The sequence below is a fragment of the Erythrolamprus reginae genome, chromosome 1 (assembly GCF_031021105.1).
Source record: "Erythrolamprus reginae isolate rEryReg1 chromosome 1, rEryReg1.hap1, whole genome shotgun sequence".
Taxonomy (NCBI): Eukaryota; Metazoa; Chordata; class Lepidosauria; order Squamata; family Dipsadidae; genus Erythrolamprus; species Erythrolamprus reginae.
This window is the reverse complement of record NC_091950.1, coordinates 359,197,466-359,211,849: the sequence shown is the minus strand read 5'-3', so window position 1 is coordinate 359,211,849 and position 14,384 is coordinate 359,197,466. Positions and strand designations below refer to the sequence as shown.

Genomic DNA, 14,384 nt, shown 5'->3' with positions numbered 1-14,384 from the left:
CTTCGCCTCCGTGTGGCTCTGCAGCGAAGAGGAAACAGTCGCGCAACGCCTCCCGGGAGCCCGGCCGACTTTTGGAGCCGTTTTGTTTTCGGCCGGGCGGAGGCGGCACGCGGAGGCGAAGACACGGTGAACGGTGCTTCGAGACCTCCCCGCCTCCTGAAGCGATTCCCGTAGCCTTCCCAAAGGCTCGGAACCGCCAACGCTCCTCCGGTGCCGCTCCGCCTCCTAAACCTGCGCGGTGAAGGCGTCCCTCGGCCCAGCACTCCCGGAGGCCGAAAGGCGCGGCTCTCTTCAGGGTTGGGAAGAGGAGAGGCGGCGACAGAGGCGGGACACTTTTGGTGAGTATATCGCCGCCCCCCCTCTGCTCCAGCGCCTCCCCCCCCTCCCTGCCTGCAGCTTCGCTCCATAAGACGCCGCTGATTTTTCATCCTACTTTGGGAGGAAAAAAACTGCGTCTCATGGAGCGAAAAATACGGTACTTACTAAATGTACTGTGCTATTTGGCAACTGATTCCTATGTATTCAAATAGTCTTTCAGGATTTGGATCACCTGATATCAGGCAGAGAGCTCTATCCCAGAGAGGGCTTTTGAAAGAACCCTACTGCTAAAGGGAGAGCTAGCTTATACGTTAACACGGAGGTCTGCAACCCAAGGCTCTGGAGCTGCATGTGGCTTTTTCATCTCTCTGCTGTGGCTTCCTATTGCTCAAATGTGCGTTACAACCGCCAACATGTGACACCCACCAGAACGTAATTTATTGAGCTTTTCAACCCATTTTTTTTAGTTCAAAATGTTTTTATGCATGCAGAAATAAAAATGTGTTTTCTCTGTAGCAGTTCAATGATTTCATAAATGCAACACACACTATTTTTATTTTAATACATAGCATAAAGGTAAAAAAAAGAATGATATATGCAGTATTATCTTCATTTTAGGTGTCCAAAAGATTTTGTGGCTCCTGGTGTTTTCTTTTCTGTGGAAAACAGGTCCAAATGGCTCTTTGAGTGTTTAAGGTTGCTGACCCCTGCATTAACACATAAATCCTTTAAAAGAAGTTCAACAATTCTGAAATTATAGGCATACAAAACTGAGATCATGTCCTACATCCCAAAAGGTCTTCTGGAAAACAGGATCACAAGCATCGGAGTCTCCTGTGTCATCCAAGTGTCACCGTTTCAACGATTGGCGCAGCTCTTCATACATTATTTGGTCCTAATAATGGCAATAAATGGAGGAAAAATTGAAAACTCCCTTAATAATACAACACTTTAAAAACACTAGTAATTATTTTAACTTTGCTCCTGGAGGAAATATATAATTATGTGTATTGCCAATGATTTGGCTATCCATTTGGAAGGTGAAGCAAAGGGAAATGTAAGCATTTTTGGAGTATACTTTGCTTTTTTTTTCTTTTATAAACTGGTGTTACGCTGTTACATCAGTAGATAAAAATATGCATATTGCTGTCTCAGCAGTTTCTATTGTTGGCATGCTCTGCTTCCTTACTTTAAGACAAGTTCCATAATATACTTTGCATTGTTCTCTTAAAAAGCTGCTTAAAAGAAACCAGGCAAAGTAGAACTGTAATCCCAATTTAAAAGATTGCTATAATTTAATTTAGAAATCAATATTAAGAGAGCTAAGTGTTGAGAAATCTCGTGCAAACTCGTCATGTGAGAAATTGAAGGGATTTAAAAAAATCTCTATCCATATCAGGCTTTCCTAATACCGTCTCTTGCAACTGACAGTCATATCCTCTGCTCCCCAACCCCGTCCCTTTAAATACAGTGATACATTTACTTAAGAATTTAATTCATTCCGGGATCAGGTTCTTGAGCAGAAACGTTATTAACTAGAAGCATTTTTTCCCATAGGAATCAATGTAAAAGCAAATAATGCGTGCAAACCCTTTAGGAAAGAAATAAAATCTTGGAATTTAGGTGGGAGGAGGAAGAGGAAGAAGAGGAGGAGGAGAGTTGTTGCCGAAGGAAGAAGCTGAGGGGAATCAAAAAAATTCAAAAATTTTAGGATTAAAAAAAGAAAAGAGGGACTCTGAGGTGGTAAGGAGGAGCATGCGCCTCTAATACACCCGGCGCAAGGCTTCCTCCCATACACTGGTTGCTGCTGCTGCTACCTGCTGCCTCTTCCTTCCCATGCTGAAGGGCTCCCCTCTCCTCTCCCTCCCTCGCTTTATAGCCGGTGCCTTTCCTTTGCTGTGGTGACTCCTCGGCTGCCCAGAGCGAAGGGAGCATTTCTTTTCTCTGGGTGCTGGCAGAGGTTTATTCTCTGTCCAAGCGCCCAGAGAAAGGAAAATGCTTCGTTCGCTCTGGACTGCCAAAGCCTCCTTAAGCACCACCGAAAGGCTCCTCTGGCAGCCCAGATGGCCGGGATTAAAGGGGGAATGAACATAACTATGAGGTAAATGCTAGTTCTGCTTATTAACATAGAGGAATGAGAGACAAAAGCTGGCTGGAGCAGAAAAATAGTTCTAGAAGATTTGCTGAACAAAAGGCTACAAGAATGTTTAACTGTTAACAGGTGCATAAGCATCATAAAACACTAACTGATAAATGGAGTATGTTACAAAATATTACTAGCCAATGTTCAGGCTAGAAGTTTTGAAACAGCTCTGTAAAATATCATTTTTCATTGATGCTACGGTTATAATTTGATGGAATTACAGGTGATCCTTCCTTCACAATCACAATATTATTTTACTGAAAGAGTAGTAGATGCTTGGAACAAGCTTCCAGCAGACGTGGTTGGGAAATCCACAGTAACTGAATTTAAATGTCTGGGATAAACATATCCATCCTAAGATAAAATACAGGAAATTGTATAAGGGCAGACTAGATGAGGTCTTTTTCTGCCATCAATCGTCTATGTTTCTATCACCCATTCAGCAATTGTTTGAACTTGCAATGGTACTCAACGAACAGTACTTATAATCTGGTCTTCAGAGTTCTGCCTGTCACAGTGTCCTTGCATCACATGACCGTGAATGTTGCAGCTTCCCACAGTCATTATTTGCAACCTTTGCTGGCCTCCAACAAGCAAAGTCCATGGAGATGCCAGCAGACATGATGCCTCTATTTAAGGACCTGGAGTGATTTGCTTAATTCTAACCAAGCGAATTGTTGCAAAGTGGTGCAGCCATGTGATGTCTAAGCAATGGAAACTGCAGTTTAATGTTTCCAAATGTAAAATAATGCACTTGGGGAAAAGGAATCCTCAATCTGAGTATTGTATTGGCAGTTCAGTGTTGGCAAATACTTCAAAAGAAAAGGATTTAGGGGTAGTGATTTCTGACAGTCTCAAAATGGGTGAACAGTGCAGTCAGGCGGTAGGGAAAGCAAGTAGGATGCTTGGCTGCATAGCTAGAGGTATAACAAGCAGGAAGAGGGAGATTATGATCCCACTATATAGAATGCTGGTGAGACCACATTTGGAATACTGTGTTCAGTTCTGGAGACCTCACCTACAAAAAGATATTGACAAAATTGAATGGGTCCAAAGACGGGCTACAAGAATGGTGGAAGGTCTTAAGCATAAAACGTATCAGGAAAGACTTAATGAACTCAATCTGTATAGTCTGGAGGACAGAAGGAAAAGGGGGGACATGATCGAAACATTTAAATATATTAAAGGGTTAAATAAGGTCCAGGAGGGAAGTGTTTTTAATAGGAAAGTGAACACAAGAACAAGGGGACACAATCTGAAGTTAGTTGGGGGAAAGATCAAAAGCAACATGAGAAAATATTATTTTACTGAAAGAGTAGTAGATCCTTGGAACAAACTTCCAGCAGATGTGGTAGATAAATCCACAGTAACTGAATTTAAACATGCCTGGGATAAACATATATCCATCCTAAGATAAAATACAGAAAATAGTATAAGGGCAGACTAGATAGACCATGAGGTCTTTTTCTGCCGTCAGACTTCTATGTTTCTATGTTTCTATGATGTAGCAATTTACAACTGTGTCACCTAGCAATGCAATTCCAGTTCCAATTATTAAGAACTGAAGACTACCTGCAAAATAATAATCCTTCCAAAAACCACACCTTCCTTCCTAAAACATTTCTGCAATAGTCATACTCACCATCAATACAATTGGGGAAAAAAAGATGTTGCCTCGGGTGAAAGACTTAAGTAAATAAAGGCATCATATTTCGAACAATTAAGATATTTGGCACATTTTACATTTCACGCAAAGTTCATCTATGGCGTATTATACAAAGAAGCATGAAGCTCCAGGCCGTGCATATTTCTTTACAATGTTCTATTAACAATTTGGGTCACCAACTGAAAATGTAAAAGTATTTCTTACCTTTGGGGTTATAGAGGATTTCACTTTCTTAAAAGCTTCTTCAAAATGTTTTTTGCCAACTCTAATTTCCCCTGCGAAGCCTGTAGTACAAAAAACACTTACTATAATTGGAGAAAATGATAACTTTGATAAAATAAAATGTATATTGATCAACAAAATATTAAGGGTTGGAAGGAGAAACAAGAGGTTCTTTATTAATAAGACAATTTGCCACAGAACTATTTTTTCCTCTCTACTTATTTTTTTATGCATGTCCATGTTTCTTTGCTACAGTTATGAAGTTGTTGAAAAAAAATCCTCTAGTTTGCTACAGTGGTTCTCAGATCTAATTCAAAGGGGAAACATCCCCTAATCAATTCTGTTTTATATGATTTATTAAGAGAAGGCAAAAATCAAGAAGTTTGAAAATTTCACATACAACTAATTCAGTAACCATTCTTCTACAGTCTCCTTCTTAAAGAGATGAGAAGCTCGAATTCATAATTATTTAAAGCACTCGGCAAGAGCTGAATTACACTATGTAATGAACTATAGGAACTGGAAAGAAACACCGTCCATGTTCAGAAACGACTGTTTTCCACAGGCTATTCAATGAGGGCAGCTGTCTGCTCAAAAGTGACTTAAGACTTTGCCCTGGATTATATATTAAGAGAGCACTGGAACATATTGAAGTAACATGTGCCCTTTCTCTTTCCTCCACTAAAAAATGACGATGTATAAATAACTCATCATAGGATTTTAATATCACCATCAGCTAAAAGGTAATCAAACCAGAGCTTTAGTTTTAAAATTAATATTAAAGTATTTTTTGCTTTTTTTAATCATAGGGTCTATGGCGGTGATGGCGAACCTATGGCACGGGTGCCACAGGTGGTATGCGGAGCAATATCTGCTGGCACACGAGCTGTTGCCCTAGCTCAGCTCCAATGTGCATGTGTCTGCTGGCCAGCTGAATTTTGGCTTGCACAGAGGCTCTGGGAGGGCATTTTTGGCTCCCAGAGAGCCTGGGGGAGGATTTTTACCCTCCCTCGGTTCCAGGGAAGCCTGGGGAAGGTGAAACACAAGCTTACAGGGCTCACCAGAAGTTGGGAAATAGGCCGTTTCCAGCCTCCAGGCATTGAATTATGAGTGTGGTCACTCGTGCATGCGCCATATCTTTCGGCACCCGAGGAAGAAAAGGTTCGCCATCACTGGTCTATGGCTACCTTGTTTGGAACTTTTCTTAGCTTTTTACTATTAATGGTACTTTATAAAGGCTTATTTATACATAAAACTCCATGAGTTGAAAATAGTGTAGGTAGCCCTTAACTTACAACCAGTTGTTTAGTGACTGTTGGAAGTTTCAACAGCACTGAAAAAAGTTGCTCAGAACTGGCCTCGCACTTAAGACTAACTCAGACTCCTATGATCATCTTCCAAAATTTAGGTCCATGGCAACCAACATATCTGCAACGTATTTACAATGGTTGCACTATCCTAGGATCATGTGGTCGCCATTTGTGAGCTCAGTCTTTGCTTCTGACAAGCAAAGTCAATGAGGGAAGTCAGAGTTGCTTAATGACTGTGATTTATTTAGCAATAGCGGTGATTCGCTTAAGAACTGTGGCAAGGAGGTCATAAAATTGAATGTAACTCACTTAACAACCATCTTGCTTGGCAAGGGATATTTTGGTTGCAACTGTGGTCGTAAGTCAAGGATTACCTGCAATGATATGATTATTTCTAATCTAATCCAACACTGCATTCCCAACTAAAGTGATTAAACTTATTCTATTCTATTCTTCCTAGGGTTTGTCTACAAGAAATGAAATGTAGTAAGAAAAACAGGCACAAGTGCAATTTCGAAAACACTGTTTTTGATACAAACGCATTCACAAAAACATCTGAAGTTCATTAGATCAAACCCAGTTAAAACTGTCACAACAAAACAGTACAGTAAATTTTTCCTTTTAACTAATTTAAAGCCTAACTTTTATAAACATTGTATTACTATAGAATGTAAATTGTGAAATACAACTTTGATCTGTTGGCATTAATGAGAAATAAAAAAACCAGCTAATTCTCTTCACTCTGTGATTTGTCTTCCATTTAAATCTGAAAACAGATGCCATGTTTTCTGGAACTGAATCCAAATTACTTATATGTAGATCATACTGAGAAGAAACTGAAAATATTTAGGAGAGAGTAATTTAGTTTCTATAACTTCCTGGTTCTTCCTTGTTCGGCAGTGTCTACAAACAAAAGAGGCAATTATACTACTGGTCATGCATCACCAGGATTATCTCACAAAGCTTCCAGTAAGCATTACCATAGATTTATTTATTAATGATTGGTAGAAAAGAGACAGAAATGGAAAACTTGCTTAAGTTTCTATTTAGCAAGCGCAACTTTGCATGCCAGACTGAAATTTCAGCTGCATTTCTGCATTTTTTCTTGTACCAAAGAGAGTTCTACTTATCAGTATATTTTATTCTACCTCATATCCCTAGTTCAGTTAAGTTCTAAACTGTCTACAAGTAGTCCTTGATTTGCCGTAGTTCATTTAGTGACTGTTCAAAGTTATGACAAAGCACTGAATAAAGTGACTGATGGCCATTTTTCACACTTATGTCCATTGCAGCATCCCAATAGTCACGTGATTTATATTCAGATGCTTGACAGCATTTATGATGGTTACAGTATTCTGGGGTCATGTGATGCTCTTCTGTGACCTTCTGACAAGCAAAGTCAATGGGTTAACAAATGGGTTACCAATTTCACAACCGTAGTGATTCACATAAAAATTTGTCAAAAAAAGTCATAAAATGGGGCAAAATTCACTTAACAAATTTTTCACTTAACAACATACATTTTGAGCACAATTGTGGTCATGATTTTGCTTTGACCGCTGTAGACTGACCAATATTTTACGCTCAACCCTTTTCTAGATTGCCTCTAACAGTAGTGTGTTAAGTCTTGCAACAGCATCCTACATTTTATCACTTTTTGCAGTGTGACAGTGTTGCCAGCGTCAACCCAATGCACATTTCAGTATTTTGGATATTTTGCCCTCTTTTTCTTTCATACTTAGAGACTACACATCCCAGTGTAGATCAATACATATTAATATTAATATCATCAATGTAGTAATAATGCCTACTACGCATTTAATTAACAATCTCCTTGCACTGTTTTTAATGTGTCTCTAGTTTGGAGCAATCATGTGGGAACTCTGAAATAAAATAATGAAAACATCCAAAGGTTCTTTAACATCTGGTCATTAAGAAAATCTGCCTTAAGTTATAATATGCCATTTCCCCCTCCTTACTGTTCTTGTTAGCAGGACTGAACATTATCATTTGCTGTTTTAGGGCACAAACAGAAGCTTCTCGCACTAGAGCTGAAAGATCTGCTCCCCTATAAAGAAAAGAAAAAAAGCAAAAAAAGAAAAAAGCAATTATACTAAGATAAAAATCATGAAATACACAAAAACATAACCAAATAATTGTCGGTATTCTATGGTAACAGCCTGTCTCTTTAAGAAGTTGTTTGACAGACATATTTAAAATCTGTTACTGCATTCCAAGATAGGCAGATTAACTTAACACTGAATTATTAATTTGGAAATTCATATGGAAATTCAGTCAAAAGTTGTTGCGGTCATAAGTTGAGGTACCATGTGACATGACTCAATCTTACAATGGCCATTAAACAACTGACATGGCTAAGGGACCACAGGTTTGTTACAAGAATCCAATATATCCAATGGGGTCGCATTGTCTATTGCATTGAGATAACCAGACATCGTAAATGGTTCTAACATAGATAAAATTCTATTTTTCCATTGTCTTGCTATTTTCAGTAGTAACTGAAATATCTCGGTGACTGTAGGTCCAAAACCAAAATCAATCCCAGATAAATACGTTAGATTATCAAGGGTGGTGGAGGTGGTGCCACAGAGTTATATTGTACGTCATGTGCTGTTTAACATTTTGATCAGCAGCTTGAAAAACAGAGTTCAGACTTTGCAAAGGACAGAAAACCTGAAAGGATTTTAAACAAGAGTAGAGAGTAGATTCAAAAGACGTAGATGGACTGGAATGGGCTGAAATAAATAGAATGGAATTTAATACAACAGGAAAAGTTCAGTATCTGGTCAGGAAAGTATAAAGCAGAAGGGTAGAGAAGGACTGGATGTGGCAATAGCACGTGTGAAAGTCAACTGAAGTCCTTGGCAGTCACATATTAAATGTGAGTAGCAGAATGATGCTGATGCAATAAAGGAAATGCTATCGGTAAGTGCATTAATCAGAGCACAGAGTCCATGTGAGTGAAGTAAATGTTCTACTTTATTATATCCCAATCAGATCCCATTTGGGACACTGGCCTGTTCTAGAAACCACCACTGAAAAAGGACAGTGACAAATTAAATCAAGGTCATAGGCAGTGTTCCCTCTAATTTTTTTGGGGGGTGGGCGGAAAAGTATAGTGTCTGAGCGGCAGTCCCTTCAGGACTGGGCGGCACAGAAATAATAAACAAATAAATAAATAAATAAATAAATAAAATAAGTAAATAAACAAACAAACAAACAAATAAAAAACCCACCCTGTTTTGCCTCAGATAATTTCAAAATAAAATACTGTACTGTGTGTCTATAACAGTGAGCTCATAATAGGGCAACTCTATCAATATCAAAAGGCCACTTACGGTAAATAGTTGAGCTAGTTTCAAACTAGATTTTGATTTTCTTTCTCTCTTCCTTACTCCCATTCTTTTTCTTTCTCTTTTCCTTCCTCTCTTTTTTCTATCTGTTTCTCTCTCTTCCCCTCTTCCTCTCTCTCTCCTTCCCTCTCGGCTTCTGGGCAGGTTTGGAAAACTCTGAGTTGATGATGATTTTTAAGTGAGCGATTGCTCACTGCTCAGCTTAGAGGGAACTATGGTCATAGGAGTGCTAGCAACATGGTTAAGGTTCTAAAAATCAACTCCATAAGGCAGTGATGGCAAACCTTTTTCACCTTGGATGTCAAAAGAGCGTAGCCACACATTATTGTGGATGTGTGAGTGTCCACACTCATAATTCAATGCCTGGGGAAGGCGAAAACAGCTTTCCCTGCCACCCGGAGGCCCTCCGGAAATGGCCTGTTTCCCAACTTCTGGGTGGGTCCAGTAGGCTTGTGTTTCGCCTTCCCCAGGCTCCAAAGGCTTCCCTGGAGACAGGGCAGGGTAAAAACGCCCTCCCCCATTCCCCTGGGGGCTCTCTGGAAGCCAAAACACCTTCCAGAGTCTCTATCCGAGCCAAAAATCAGCTGGCTGGCACATACATGCACATTGGAGCTGAGCTAGGACAACAGCTCATGTGCCAGCAGATAAGGCTTTGCGTACCACCTGTGGCACCCATGCCACAGGTTCGCCATCACTGCCATAAGGAATAGCTAAAGTATTTGGTATATTTAGCTTACCAAAAAAAAGCATGGGAGAAAGATGGCATAGCAATCTTCAATTCAGTAGAATCATACTTCCCCAAAAATATCCAAATAAAGATTAGGCTCAACGATATCAAACAGAGCCATTTTATAATAGGGTAGTTGTGGTGCTGGCCTAGAAAGTAAGAATTTTAATCTTCTTTTAAGCACTCAGCTTAATCCATCTCATGGAATGGTTCTTGAGAAAATAGAGGAAGGGAACACAGATACATAGATACATAGTTGCAGAAAATAAAGGGATATCCACCTCCCATAGTAAAGCATTTTGAAGCCATAGTTGCTGATCTCTGAAAAATCCAGTGCTGAATTTTTAAATAGAGGTCTAATAATCTAATAATTGCCTCTTTTAAACAAGGAGGCCTTCTGTCCCACTTAAAATCATGAATAATCAACATTCTTTTGTCTAAAGCTGATATGCCATTGATTAACCTGTAAAATAAAAACTAATACAATTTTAAAATGCAATGGTTTATACTTAATTTTTTTTGTCTTGAAACAGTATGGACAGCTTACTTATAAGTGCTTTTGATATGGACATAATTAAATAAATATACGTAGAATTCTATGATAGAAGTAAGGAAATATGACCTCCTAAGGGCTGGGCTACCTTCAAGGATTTTTTTAAAGGTCTAGGATCCAAGAGCTGAGCACTAAATGTTTATAGTGTAAGCAAACATCTACAAACATGCTGAAAGTTTCAATATAAGTGTAAGGAGAGTCCAGATTCTACTAATGCAGCCATGTATATGAATAATACATATACCACCCTGTGATTCACATGTTCTGTGCTGGAAATTATCTTTCTTTCCTGCAATTAACCAAACTATTAATTCTGAAGAAGTCTGTTCCAGAGCATAAACCTTCTTTCATTTACTTTCAAAACCGATTCCAAATAGGATATTACTCACGTAAAGCCATCACAGCAGGGATTGTAAGCTATTTCTTCCAGGTGCACATCAATATCAAGTGGGGGTACAGTTCCATCCTGTAACCATAAAAAAGGCATTCAATGACTTTGATACGTATGAGAAATCATATAATTTATATAAAAAGATTTCTGAGCTGCATTTTGAATGTAAAAATTTGCCAAAGAGACCAATAATTCAAGATGATAGGTTTACAGATATTAAAGAATCACAGAGAGCATTTTTAAAGCAAGAGGTAAAATAACATTTTATTTTGAAAAATAAGCATTGGAAAAAATGTCACCATACAACAGTGAAGTGGAACAAAACAACCAGTCTCAATATGAATGGAAGAGAGAACTAAGGTATACTCCTTCAAGGGACAGTTTCATAGCTGGAGTATTTCACTCAAAGCTCCTGTTCCATGAGGCCATCAACAGCACCAGTGGAGGTGGACGACGATGAAAGCAGTGTTGTGTTGTTGTTGTGAAACCACACTCCTTGTGTACACGCACTCCATGTGTGTCCCCCATTTATACTTTTTAAAATAAAATAAACCTAATGATTTCCCAAGAAATTACTCCTTGGGGATATCATTAGTCAAAGAAATGTCCAAATGAGTCTGCGACCCTGGGTCAAAGAAATGTCCAAGAGTCTGCGACCCTGGGTCATAGAAGCCAGGATGGGTTTGGACTCTCCATGCAGCACACAGAGAAGACTATTCATGTAAACCCAAGGTACTTCTCCAGTGCTCTGCTAAGGAGAGTCCAACATGGGATATACCCAAGTTTAATTATTCAGGGTGGGAGAAGGCTGAACCAGGGGAGAAGTAGGAATTGTTTTTCACTTTGTTGTGAGCCGCCCCGAGTCTGCGGAGAGGGGCGGCATACAAATCTAAATAAATAAATAAATAAATTCCTTCTGTTTGCTACTTAGCGATCCCAATACAACAATATACCAATACAATACAACACTTGCATGAAACATAACTTTCCCTCCTTGCTTTAGGAAGGGTTTATAGCTATATTAGTGAGCAAAGTTCCAACTAATTGTACTAGTTATTGCACAATATATTTCTTAACTGCAAATGATAAAAAAATGATTCTAACCTTAGTACAGAGATTATTTCCTTCTTTAGTTTTCAATCCAGTTTTATTTTTAAAAATTCTAACATGTTGTCACAGCAGATAAATGGTAGACATTGTTACAATTCAATCTGAGAAATTTGATCTAATTTTCTGGCATCTAGAAGCGGAAAAGGCTTTGGATATTTGTTGAACAGGGTTTTTTTTGGGGGGGGAGGATGTACTTCTGTTTTTATTAAGCAGTTAAGAATGCAATATTTAAATCTCTTGGCTAAGTTTATTATGAATGGTATATTTTTTCACTTATTGATATACTATGGAACTCATGGAGTCCTTTATCCTGTACTTTATATTTAATTTGTGCTGGAACAATCGGCCTCTGCAATTCCTCAGTGTGAAATTTCCATGGGAGCCAAAGTTATTGCTTCCAAGTCTTATTAGATAGGTTTCATATGAAAGGAGGTGTAACATTACAGATTTTCAATTACAACATTGGATTTATAATTTGACTCCAATTTTTGAATGGAATGAGAATAATTTAAGAAAGAATAAAGATTAATAGGGGCACAAATAGAATACTATTATTTGACCTCTGAAAATCGGTCAAATACTTGGTTCAAATTTTATTTTTTTAAATTCATTGTATTTATTAAGGAGATTTGTATGGCCACCCAACTCATTCGTATGAATCAGCATGTCATTTTAATCAGCAGCAAAATAATTTGAAAGACCATAGGAAGAATGTTAAACTTGATCTTGTTTCTTATGAAAAATTAACTCTTTGGGATAATCATAATATAATAATTTAATATGGAAGTTCTTTAAATAAGCAGAAAAATATTTAGATAGATGGATTTTTAAAGGTTTTTTTTTTAAAAAAATCATTGACTCACTCCAAAAAGATTTTGAATTGCCTGAAATAGCTTAGCTGTAATATATCCGTATTAAAATGTTTGCGGATTACTGAATTTGGGTTTGGTACATTGGCAGCTTTCTAAATTATAAGACGTATGGATATCAGAGGAATTTAAAACTACAGTGCATTTATTCAAGTTGTTGAACAGGATTATGAAGATAAACATTGATAATTAACAAGAAATTTGGAGCTATGTAAAAACTGGAATATCCTATTTTTTAAAAAAAAAAAAACCTGACATTTTAAGGAATAGTATTCTAAGGTCTTATAAATTTAGAGTAGGATTCTAATTGAAATTTAGAATAGAATTCTAGGGACTTAGAACATTAAACTGGAACTAATTCATTAAAAAAACTTTTTCATGTTTACTGGACATCCATGTGGTTGTTGTTGAAGAAACAACAACATTGGCTATCAGATTTTTTTTAATGCTGGAATTATTTAAAAGAACTAATACACATGATTTGGGTTTGGTCTTTATTTTGTTTTAAAGAAGATGTAAAGTTAAATTATACCAAAAGCATTTTGTAGAAGCAAATGGTACAATTCTGTACACTCCTGACTTATGAGTCTGATCTTGTGGAAGAAGTACAGGGAATCCTCATTTAATGACTACTGGTTCAATGTTATGATAGCACTGTATTAGTGATAATTCAGAATTCTGGCTGTTGAAGCATCTCTGCAATCATATGATCCCAATTTCCAAGGTTCCTTGCCAGTTTCCCATAAATACAGACAATAGGAAGTCAGCAAAAAGTCAGAATTCTAGCTCTAGAAGGTCTGACCTAAAGCTTAGGATAGGGCTATTGAATGGTAATCTCTTCAGATCTTTGTATTTCTGAACACTATGCATAAAGGACTTCTATAACTGAAAGCTTAAATCTGGCTTTCTAATTAAAATATTATTCCATGTAGATGATGGGGCTTGTTTTACAGAGAGATTGGGTAATAAATGCCACAGGTAAAACTCTGCCTCTGCAGGTTTGTCCACGAATATAATAAATAATGTGGAACCTCTTGTCCATAAGCTGAATTTGATTGGCTGACCCTTCCCATCTCATTTTGCAAAAGAAGAAGTGAGCAATTGCTTTAAGATATTGGTACCGTCTTCATGCAAAGAATCCCAGTTATTTAATTCCTTGGGGTCTTATTACTCCTCTTTTTACATACAGAAAAAGACTTCCTATGCTAGGCTGTTGAGGGACAGACTTTCCAGGGATTTTGGAGAAGTAAAGCTCCTCCTCCTTATGTCATGGAGAACTGAAAATGATATTTTAATGTAAACAACAATTTTAATCAAAATAAATAATCAACTTACTCCTTGCATGATTAGACACAACAACATTGTCATTCATTTAAAGAAGCAATAATTAATTATCCTTATAGAAAGGGGAACGTAATTCTAATATACTTACTGGGTTCAGATTTGCAAAGCAGAAAAAAATATTCTTATAAAAATGTTTGCCACTTAGGCACAGGTCATAAGGAGGCCTGAGAAATTATATGAATGTAAAAAAGGGGAAATACTTTCACTGGTTCAAATATGAGCTTGCTTGTGCAAACTAAACCTGCCAGTCTAAATAAGGACCAGAATCCAGCAAAGCTAGGGAAATGCAGAGCTTTGCTAGATTCTGGTCCTTATTTAGACTGGCAGGTTTAGTTTGCACAAGCAAGCTCATATTTG

At 37.8% G+C, this 14,384-nt stretch overlaps 1 protein-coding gene across 1 annotated transcript in view; it reads right to left on the bottom strand.

The window, feature by feature from the left end:
* Positions 1-854: 854 nt before the first annotated feature.
* NVL (nuclear VCP like) overlaps positions 855-14,384 on the bottom strand; it is a 72,146-nt gene continuing 58,616 nt past the window's right edge. Inside the window, exons 20-23 of the mRNA XM_070734343.1 lie at positions 10,703-10,779; positions 7,639-7,727; positions 4,332-4,411; positions 855-1,213 (exon numbers count right to left, since the gene is read on the bottom strand). Of these exons, the coding sequence (XP_070590444.1) occupies positions 1,169-1,213; positions 4,332-4,411; positions 7,639-7,727; positions 10,703-10,779 (291 nt within the window). The 3' untranslated portion in view covers positions 855-1,168. The remainder of the gene's footprint in view (positions 1,214-4,331; positions 4,412-7,638; positions 7,728-10,702; positions 10,780-14,384) is intronic.